At 45.6% G+C, this 10,759-nt stretch overlaps 2 protein-coding genes across 3 annotated transcripts in view; both read right to left on the minus strand.

Annotated features, from left to right (window-relative positions):
- The window catches only part of LOC142898253 (uncharacterized), a 38,790-nt gene extending 30,477 nt beyond the window's left edge, over positions 1–8,313 (minus strand). For both annotated transcript variants that reach the window (XM_076041102.1, XM_076041101.1), the window contains exons 1-4: positions 8,102–8,313; positions 2,674–2,788; positions 828–1,024; positions 98–398 (exon numbers count right to left, since the gene is read on the minus strand). In XM_076041102.1, coding sequence (XP_075897217.1) covers positions 98–398; positions 828–1,024; positions 2,674–2,788; positions 8,102–8,161 — 673 coding nt within the window. In that variant the 5' untranslated portion in view covers positions 8,162–8,313. The remainder of the gene's footprint in view (positions 1–97; positions 399–827; positions 1,025–2,673; positions 2,789–8,101) is intronic.
- A 1,133-nt stretch (positions 8,314–9,446) lies between these two features.
- The window catches only part of mrs2 (magnesium transporter MRS2), an 11,532-nt gene continuing 10,219 nt past the window's right edge, over positions 9,447–10,759 (minus strand). Inside the window, exons 10-12 of the mRNA XM_076040909.1 lie at positions 10,498–10,615; positions 10,224–10,328; positions 9,447–10,060 (exon numbers count right to left, since the gene is read on the minus strand). Of these exons, the coding sequence (XP_075897024.1) occupies positions 10,001–10,060; positions 10,224–10,328; positions 10,498–10,615 (283 nt within the window). The 3' untranslated portion in view covers positions 9,447–10,000. The remainder of the gene's footprint in view (positions 10,061–10,223; positions 10,329–10,497; positions 10,616–10,759) is intronic.

A 10,759-nucleotide genomic window follows, 5' to 3' on the forward strand; every position in this document is an offset into this window, starting at 1 on the left:
AGAAGAAGAAGAGGAGTAGAGCGAGGGTCAGTCGGTGAGAGCCTGCTAGCTAGCTGGCTAGCCGCTAAACGCTGCAAAGGTCAAAGGTCATCCTCACCTGCCAGGACCTCCTTCCGCTCCCACATGTTCTCCGACGTCACATCCTCACCAGTGGCTCTCCCTGCGCCGTACATCCTGCCCCGGCCGTCGCTGGCCACGATCTCGTTCTCCAGCTCGCCAGTCGGGAGGACGTCCTCGGCCTCCATGGTCGGCGCCACCGTCCCCATGTCCAGACTGTTGTTCTCCACCTCATCCACCTCATCCACCTCATCCACATTGCGTGGAGCAGTGCTGCTGGTCTGACTGGGACGCGTGGGCTCCTGTGTGAACCAGTCGGCAGTCGGTTCGACATTTGCACCCTGGAGGAAGACGCAGTCGCACACCGGTTATGGACTTTTCTTTGCAGGTGTAAACAAACAAGGTCTAAAAAAATTCACAGCCGCCTGGGAGACCATCGCTGTGTCCCAAATCACCCAGTGGCTCCCTCTACGGGCAGTTCTGTGTAGCCACTATACAGTGAATGATAAACTAGCTAGTTAACTTGTTAGCGCAATGCATGATGGGACATATTGCCGGGCGAGTGACCCTACTTTCAGTGATGCATTGTGGGATACATTGAGTGAGACTATAATAGTGAACGCCGACGTTCACTCAGGATTCGGATGCCAAGAGTAAATGGCGTAAGCCGCCTACACAGTGACCGTGTGGTGACAGTAGGGGGCGATGTAGGGCACAGCCCACGTGTGAAAAGAGGTTTTCTTCCTGTAAGACAGTGAAGCCAGCTGTACCTCCTCGGCCTCGCTGGCCCCGTCAGTGACTGCGTCTGGGCTCTTCAGGTCCTTCAGTGTGGTGGGACGCTGGCTGGGCGCCGCAGTGGCTGATGGGACAGTGGTCTGCTGCCGCGCTGCACCGTCAACGTCGCTGGACTGCGTGGTCCTGAAGAAGTCGGTCATCCTGATGACTTTCTCCTCCTGGACCATCCAGTCTGACAAAATCGATGAGAGATTTCACGTGTCAAGTTAACAATGCGAGTGTCATTTTTTTTCCTTCTCATTTTTCAATTCATTTGCCAGTTTCTGCGTTTTCAGACAGGCGGACGGAGTTGATACGAAACTCTGTGTATTTGTTTAAAGAAAAGGCGTATTAACAGGAAGGGCCTGAGCAGTGCGAGCCTGACTGGACGTTGAAGCAGTGAGGTTGATGACGCGCTGGATGAGTACTGTGGGCAGACAGGTGGGGCAACCGAGTTCCATCGGACATCTGCACACTTCCCTTATAAAACTTCACCTGCTTGACACCACATCACCTCAGGACAAACACCTGGCACTGTGTGTGTGTGTCTGTGTGTGTGTGCTTGTGTGTGTGTATGCACAAGCAGTTTGTCTCATACCTCTGCAATGAGTCATGGAAATTAAACAGACCGCAAACACCGTCGTCATAGGAAAAATATTTAACTGATAAATCACTGCAGTACGGAAGTGCGTTGCTGCCACACTAAAAAACACGTGATAGTTTCAAGAAATAACGTTATTATTAACGTTATTAAATAACATTAAAATAACATTATTTCGTGATGGTTTCACATTTTGACGTGATAATTTACATGCTATAACGCGAAACTATCACGTTACTTCGTAAGACTATCACGTTATTTTGTAAAGCTATCACGTTATTTTGTAAAGCTATCACGTTATTTTGTAAAGCTATCACGTTATTTTGCGAAAGTTGCACATTTTTACGTGATAATTTTCATATTACAGCGTGAAACTATCACATTCTTTTGTGAAATGTTCACGTTTTTAAACGATAATTTCGACGTTTGAATCCAAAGTAAACGAATCGAGGTATAAATAAGGCACGATGGCTCTTTGGCACAATTCAAATCAACGTCACTTAAAGCTTCACTGGATTGAGACACGGCAAGATCCTGAACTTAATGAGCAGGTTGATGTCATTAATATTAGCATGTGTACTTTAAGGGTGGATCTTGAGATGCATGGGGTTGTACACACGCTCGAAGTAGTATTGACGGTGGCGAATGCAGATTTTCAGCCATGGCGAAGCAGCAGGAGATCAATGGATAACATTCCAGTTCAGTTGGAGACGCATGAACAGACAGTCCAGTGCAGCGCCTGTGCTTGCCTCTTTTCATTTACGGGCGATTCGTTACATTTGTCTTGTGTTGCATGAGATTTAAGGTGCGCACAGGATGTGATGTGAGAGTCCAGTGCACAACAGCATCCCCGCGGTTGGGAGAGACGTAAACAGAAGCTCCCTTCCCTGTGCCACCATCACGCTATTGCGTGAAAGTTTTCCGTTTTAATGCGATCGTTTTTATGTGATAATGTCATGAAACTGTCACGTTTTTTCGTGACAATTGTAATAAAATGATCACGTTAAAACATGAAAGTTTCACGCAGTAACGCGGTAGTTCCACGTTTTAACGCAAAAATGATCACGTAAAAACGTGATACTGAGAACTACTTTTTCTTCCAGTGTGGCAGCAATGCACTTACATACTGAAAAGCACTGAAATTACGATTTAAAAGCTTCCTTATAGACCTTATAGATAGAACACAACTTTCCTCTGCAGGGAGGAGAACAAGAGGAGAGAAACAAGGCAAAGTTTCTTACTGTCGTCTCCAGATCCCGAGCCTGAACCGCCATCGTCGCCGTCTTCGTCGTCTACGGGGAAGTCGCCCGACGTCCTGCCCTCCAGGTACATGTCATCCAGGGGGGTGGTGGGGACCTGGAAGAGGGAGCGAGAGAGGGAGAGAGAGGGTTACAAATACGAATCATCACCATTCAGCAGACACCAACATCCATCTTCTCCTCCTCCATTTATATACATATAAATCTATATGTATACATATAAATATATATGTATATACACACACATATATATCATACTATGCCGTGGTGGTGATTTGTAACGCATTACAGAGAAGGAGGGATGAGCGTGTCAATAAGATTAGGACACACACACACACACACAGAAAAGAGGCCGACGGCGGCGGCGGCGGGATAGAGTGCGGGAGGCGAGAGGGGCTGAGCAGATGTTAGTAGCAGCGGGGCAGACCAAACACTGGCAGACGGGGATGAATATGGCCCATTGAGGCCGGAGGTATGTCTGGTATGTGCGCTATGCTTCCACTAACACAGGTGCTGAGAGGCGGAGGAAGGAGGGAGTGCCAAGGGCCGCAGACAGAGGGAGACGGAGGGGGACAGGGACTGCACTGTTGCACTGGGCCTCGCAAAAAGCACAAGAAAGGAAAAGAGGAAGCGGAAGAGCTGGTGGAAAACTTTTACAGCATTGACGCTTCAAGCTATTTTTTCCCACACCAAACTCAGTTCTCGGCTCCTCCCACAACAACACTCGGGGCTTCCTGCTAAATCCCGATGTCTCGTTGGACCGTCGACACGTTTGGCAGGGAGCACAAAACAAGGCAGCTGCAGGAGCGGCTCAGTGGAGGGAGAGCTACGAGTGGCCCTTAGTGACATCACAAAGAGACCTTGCGGAAAGTGGAACGAGCGGCCCGGGATGAGCTTTTCTCATGCCTGGAGGGGTTACTAGAGGGCGAGCAACACCGACTGTACATTTGGGCTTCATCAAGGTATCAGAAGTAGTTGCTGTGTTGACATGTTGTCAGTTTAGGATGGGAGACAGATGAGCTTATGTGAAAGTGGTCGTATGTGTGTGTATGTATGTGTATATATATGTATATATGTATGTATATATATATATATATATATATATATATATATATATATATATATATATATATACACACATACACATACACATACACATACATACATACATACATATAAATATATAGATAAATGCTATATGAATAAGTATGTAGAAGGTCTAGGGTTAGGGTTAGGGTTCTTGAGCATATTTTTTCTTTTATGCAAAGGAATTGTTTAGAAGTTAGGAAGCTTTGTCAAATTTGCATATTTGAAATAGAATAATTGAAAAAATAAAATAAAAATAAATTTAGTTGAAACGTACTGTGTGATGGCCACTACTATGACTGAGATGCCTCTGAAAAACAGAATCTGACCAAAAAAAAACTAAAAAAAAAACAGCTAACAAATTATTTATTTTTCCGAAAACTCAACACAATTCAAACCCTGCATGCGGGTTGTTTTTTGTTTTTTACTGAAGATTAAAAAAACAAAAAAACAAGAGCATTATTCTTTCTGAGGCATCTGATTCTCATTTTATCCAAGATGTGAGGAGGGGAAAACACACCAAGATGAAAACCAGATGTTTGCGTTCACAACGTGTTGAAATGGGCCAAAGGGACGAGCATCAATATCCATTTTCAGAAGACGGCCGGCTCTCGTGAGCACAGCAGTGACCCAGACAGCAGGCTGCGTTCTTGCCGTCTTCCACTGGGGGTGATTGGAAAAACAGATGCTGCACTTGTCAAAACCCAGAGTGGCCCAGACCCTCACACAGCCCTGGGCACAGATCCCTGGAAGTTCTCCCAATCGCTGGCCGCCTAAACCAGCTCATGTGTGCGGAGTGAGTTTCAAGCTGGCGCTGTCCTGCATCTCCAGTCAAACTCAAGTCTGCTTTCTGAGGCAGATCTGGAAATCAGTGTGTGAGGAGAGAGCAGCACACACCATTTACATGCTAGGAGGAGCTGGACGACCATTTAAGGCCAGTCGCTCACGGCACCGCTGAGGAGTTGCACTTCCGCTTACATGTGCAAGGTCGCCTCCAAAACCAACTAAGAACAAAGAGTTCTCAGCATCAAGAAAGTAGAGAAATTATTTTTCTCTGTCGTTCAAGTTGTGTTTCGTTGTGTGTTTTTTTTGCAGCTGTAGTGCTTATGGCCTCGGATGTGCAAACCTTACATCCACTTCTAGAAACACTGCCGCGCTTTGATTTAGTGCTAAACTTGGACAAACTGAGATTTTATAGAACCATCTGACGAGCTAGCAACCTCGATGACCCATTGAAATGACATTGATGAGATTTAATATGTATATGGTTGAGATAGCATTTTGGTTCAAAACGCATATAGGTCTTGACTGAGTAACTGAGAAGATAAGCATCTATGGGAACATACACACTGTATGTCCACATATATGCTCATATAGACACAGACGGTATGCAGCCATCTGGTGTGCCTGTGAAGTGAAGACAGTTTTCTGGACGCAGCGAGACCACGGTGATGACACGGCGCTGATGTTCGACCGGCTGTGTTAACACAATATTAAATCTTGTATGATCAACCAAGACACATTTCTTGTGCCTGCCAGGTTTTTAATTATTGAAATAAAATATTTCCCAAGTGAGGTTCAAGAAGGAGAGAGAGAGGGAGGGAGAGAGAGACAGACAGACAGAGATAGAGGGAGAAAGAGAGAGAGAACGAGGGTGAGGTCGGACCGACATCGAGGTTGTGTAACAGTCGTGAGTCGACCAATAAGCTGTCAGCACCACCTCCACAGCAGCACACACACACAATGTTACGTTCAAGGGTGTGTGTGTGTGTGTGTGTGTGTGTGTTTGACCAAGGCTGTGACTCCACTCGTAAAACATCTGACCCCCTAACGGTAAATGGAGCCGCGCAGCCAACAGTTATTGTCTCCGGAGGGGATGGACAGGGGAAGTCACATAGTGTAGCATCGGCAAACTGTGGCCAGTTCAAACGTTTTAATCCGGCCCGCTGAACTACAACAAATGATATCAATAGTCAGTAAGACATACAGTAAAATAGCCGTATGTCATCAATTTTCTTTCAGTGAAATACCATGGGGCTTCAAAGACACTGACTTTGTTGTAGCTTTGCTTTAGTCCATTTTTTTAAATGCACGTTTTCTACATTTCCCATGGTATATCTTTTCTCCAATGAGGTGGGTCACCAATACACTCCATCCATCTGCTCCTGCTCTCCCCATCCATCACATTTTAGACCCCATTGTGGTCCACCAGTCACAATAGGGAAGGATGGCCCATCCCTGGTCTCGCATACAGAATAAAAACAAGCCACCTCAGCTAAGCAAACACTTCACACATTGGCCAAAGACTTCTGAAGACCTTTTGACAAAAACATCCCCCCACGCCCTCCCCGCCCCCCCAACAACAACAGCACCACCGTCTGTGCAGCCTTTTATATCCACAACATCTGACGCAATTCCAACCTTCTGGTCCTGATTGGAAAGCCTAGAATTGTTGTGTTCAAGATGTTTGAAATGTTCAAACATCTTGAACATTTCAAACGAGTCGACCACGGGATGGGCAAAGACGCCTCGATGATGCGCTGCTTCCATCAAAGTCCCGCACGTTACGGAAAAACGCTCCGTGTCTGGATGTGTTCGGTCTTGTCTGGTTGCGGTGAGCCGTGTGACTAACGGCGGAACTCTGTTAACAAAGAGGCGATGACGCGTCGGGCCATCGAGCGTCACACAGCCGCCGCAGGTCGCGACCTCCGATCTTCCTCATTCGCCGATGAGGTTTTCAAATGTTTCCTCCCCCCGACTGGATGTTCCTCTCCTGACTCGTGGTCTGGCGTCACTCTAAAAATGAATAACTGACACGAGCCGCGCCGGTGAAAACCCCGTCCCCGGGCCTGTTCTGGTGGAGGGGGGAGGTTCCCTACCTGTCTGGACTGGCCCGGCAGGACTCACCGTGAGTCATCCATCCCAAAAATGACACCACTAAGCGGCAGCTCGCAGCGAGTCACGGGCGGCGGGACGCTTTCGACACAACCCTTTGGGAAGTGAGCGTCGGTGGCCGCGGCAGGACGACCAAACCCCTGGTTGTACAACCACCGCGCACTGAGGGAAGAGAAGGGCTGCAATTGGCCAGAACGTCTCACGCCCAGCAATTTGCAGCGGCGGAATCCATGCATTAGTGGCATCAAGTAAAGAGGGGGAAACAAAAAAAAGTGCCGAGCACAAAATGACCTCAGCTCATGGCACACAAGCAAGGTTTTTTTTTTTCTTCCCTCCTCCAAAGTGCTTCTTTCCAGGAAGTATTTGTGTTACAACAGCGTTTGCGTCCTGGGCTTTTGACAAAAAATAAATAAATACTAACAATCCCCGCAGTTTTTGCTCAGAGGGCACTCTCTAGGAGGTCTCTGTTCCTTTTTTCATGGTGTATATACTTCATAAATCAATAGTACCACGCAGGTCTGGGGGAGGTGGCAAAGCTCCATGGTCACAAATTTGGGAATTTCACAGTCAATAAATCACACAACGGGGATGTTTCCAAGCAAGCCTGTGATGATTGACAGAGCTCTGCTTGAGCCTGTCACTTCCAGGTGTTTTCCTGACACACACACACACACACACACACACACACACACACACACACACACACACACACACACACACACACACACGAGGAAATACTAAGAGGGAAGACAATTGTCTATTTTGTGAATTTGCCAAGTTAAGCAGAAGGAAGTCGTCCGCTGGGACTTTTTGTTGCCTCGGTGTCACATTCACGCAGATCCAGTTCCAGTTAAGGGTTTATGGTTAAAAGTCGAAGTCGTGATTCATAGTTGAGCTGCGCAGACTTTGACCGAGTGACTGAACTTGGAATCAACGGCCCGAATTGATTTGTGCCCTGAATAAAGTCGGTGTTAATCTGCTAAACTAAAATATTATAAAGATAATGGCCGTTTGGTTTGTGTAAATCACGTTTGTTTTTTTCCCCCTCTTCTTTTTGGAGTGGGGGTATAAGTCGTTTCTAGTAAAAAAAAAAAAAAAAAAAAAAAGAAAGAAAAAAAGAAAGAAAAAAAATGCTGAAGAAGATACAAAAGGTATTGAAACGTAAACACTAACGTTTAACGTATGTTTTAAACACGTTGCTAAAACATTTTTAGTGTTTTACACGAGACAAAAGGGAAGAAAAAAAAACAAAACACCAACCAGCGGCGGCTCTTTGTTTTCATGCGCTTTAAAAGCTCCCGAGGACAATTCTTCTTCACAAGACGTGAACCGAAACAACAACTCGAGCGTCTTTTGACTTAAAAACGTTGAATTATCGCCAGCGCCTCGACGGTTTACACGCTAGTAAAGTGAAAAGACACTCACTCACCTTCTCGGTGAGCACGGTGGCCACCAGACCGACGAGGAACAACAACCACAGATTCCTCATCCTGACCGCGGAGCGCAAACACACACACTTCTCAGCAAATACTCGTTCAAAAAAAAAAGTGAAAAGGTTCAACCGAAAACGTCCGTCCTCGAGCGGCAAAACTTTTCCGTTTAACTCTTGGTCACGTTCCGCTGTTGGTCGGTGGGTAAGTGGGTTCTCTCTTTCTCTCTGTTCTCTCGTGTCTGTCCGGGCCGCTGCTGGATGTGAACTGAACTGACGTGGGAAGTTCTTGTAGAAAACTTGTTTAGTCGGCCTCGGGCAGCGTGTCCCGGCCGTGACGTCATCACGTTCTGGGAAGAGGCCCGGCCAGCCAGCCGTAGCCCTGGGCCGTTTCAGCTCCTCAGCAAACCTCGGCGGTGGACAGAAAAGTGATTGAATCAGCGATGATTCACACAGGAGTTTCCCTGTGTTACTGAGTGTTGTAGTTACAAAGCCAGACAGCGGCAGGAATAGAAGGAGCCCCCGCTGTGTTGGCAATGCGCGGCATTTCATTCAGTTCAACAGTCCAATTCAATATACATTTTGGCATCGACATTAACCCTCAAATCCATTTAATGTGGTATTCAAATGTTCACCGTGTTGTGAGCATTACATGGTCGAAAAAAAATAAAACAATTCATGAGAATGTCACTTTAGAACGACTAATTTATTAGTCGTTATTTCTTACGTTCCGTCTCCCTCTAGCGCTCAAGAATGGCATCGCAGAAGTCGCTAATTGATTTAATTCAAGCTAGTTTTGACGTAGTGTGTGTAGTGCTTTATATCCACTCCAGCTCTGCTCATCATCAAGAAGAACTGACATCCGTCCCGGTTTCCCCCGAAATTGTTCACTTTTTTCACCACCTGTCCCGGGAAAAATAAAATCTCTCCCGGGACACAATTTGTCCCGTTTTTTGGGGGGAAATGACAAAACCTCATTTGAAAATAAAATACGTAAAATACGCGATTGTCCCATATTTGGCTACTAAAAAACCTGTCCCGTAATGAACTGATACGGGACGCACTTCACTTTGTCCCGTATATTTCGGGGACCGACTTGAGACACCCCCGAGATGTCCCGGACTTGAAACTCTAGGCTGCTGACATGCCATTTCAGACTAACAACATAGTTAATTGTGAAAAACTTCAAACAGTCCTGCCGCTGCATTCGTCCCGTTTGGAAAAGTTTAGCTTGTACCTTCCTTTCCTTCTTCCCACCAAAACGTAATATTAAATGTGTTCCGTCCCGTAGTTATTGTTTTAATGTAGTTACTCTAATTAGAAAACACACAAGACTTGTTAGATGTCCTGAAAGAGTTTTTTTTCCCTTTATGTTTTTGTCATATCAATAGTTTAAGGCAACCAGGAAATGATCAAAATCAAACAGCTCTCACATTTGAATGCTGCAAGCTCTGTAACGGTTTGTTAAAAGAGGCTAAAACTGCATGTGGGTTCTTAACATGGTAGGCCAACTGTTCCCTGTATCTTTGTCTCAGCGTCCACTCACCCACATAAAAATTCAACCACTCACAACCATCATTAAAGAAGAAATAATAACTCTGTGGTTTAGCTACATATGTCATTATACAACACAATTAGACATGAACACTTCTAATGTCTTTGGATTAGATCATCACAAAAATAAAACGGGTCAAAGAAGCACATGGTGAGTTTGCTGACACACGTAAAGTCTCAAACTCAGCTGTTGGCACAGTGAGCGACACAACCGTTGTTGCGCTATTAAATAAAAGGCTCAAGGGAGAAACTAGATTCCTGGGGGTTTTCGGTGCTGAGATGTTTGTCAGTGAAGGTGGAGAGTCTGTAGGAGTCTTGGCCAATAAACAGGGTGGCGGCAGATCGTCAGCTGACTCTTGGCTTCATGTCTGATGCTTTGAGATTTCTCTTCCACACTGGAGGGATCTGCATCACACACAGGAGGAATTACACTTATGATTTGATGTGGGGGAAAAAGAAAAGTTTCAGGGAAAAAAATGTGGTTATCATAAGAAGAATGATAAAGCAGATGGCATGGTAATAATAACAACAAATACATAGGAGGGTTCATATTTTGACTTAGACTTACTATTGAGGGCTCTAAATGTCGTCCCAGAAACGACAGCAGCCGTCTCCACAACAGCCCGCTGCCCAATAACATGAATCCGGTTACCAGCCAGAAAACCCGAGGGTCCTGCGGAGAAAGAAAAAAATATATGGCACATCAGTATAAAGGCAGAGTGTGAAAAAGAAGCAATTCCAACTTTTCACTAGGTTCCTATGTATTTATTTATTTTTGACTATATAATTCTCACAACACTAAAATGAAACGCAAAGCCCTGATTAATGAATTGTGACTTCACCTCCTCCATGGACGATTCCAAATTCATCCCAAAGGCCACTCCAATCAGACTGAACAAGGTGAGAGAGAAGGAGCCCATGGTCAGCTGCAGGCCCAGACGCATCATCACGTTTCGATGGCTGGAATCACAAGGTTGTTGCATGGAAACCTTAGATTTGCAAAAGGCTTTGGAATGGTCTATGAAAAGGTTTACAACACATCTTAAAACAAATGTTTTGCGTTTTGAAAGAAACGCAAAAGATGAGCAATCATCCACAGAAAAC

The sequence above is a fragment of the Nelusetta ayraudi genome, unplaced genomic scaffold, assembly GCF_046127955.1.
Source record: "Nelusetta ayraudi isolate G7.1 ecotype Tasmania unplaced genomic scaffold, CSIRO-AGI_Nayr_v1 ptg000063l, whole genome shotgun sequence".
NCBI classification, from domain to species: Eukaryota; Metazoa; Chordata; class Actinopteri; order Tetraodontiformes; family Monacanthidae; genus Nelusetta; species Nelusetta ayraudi.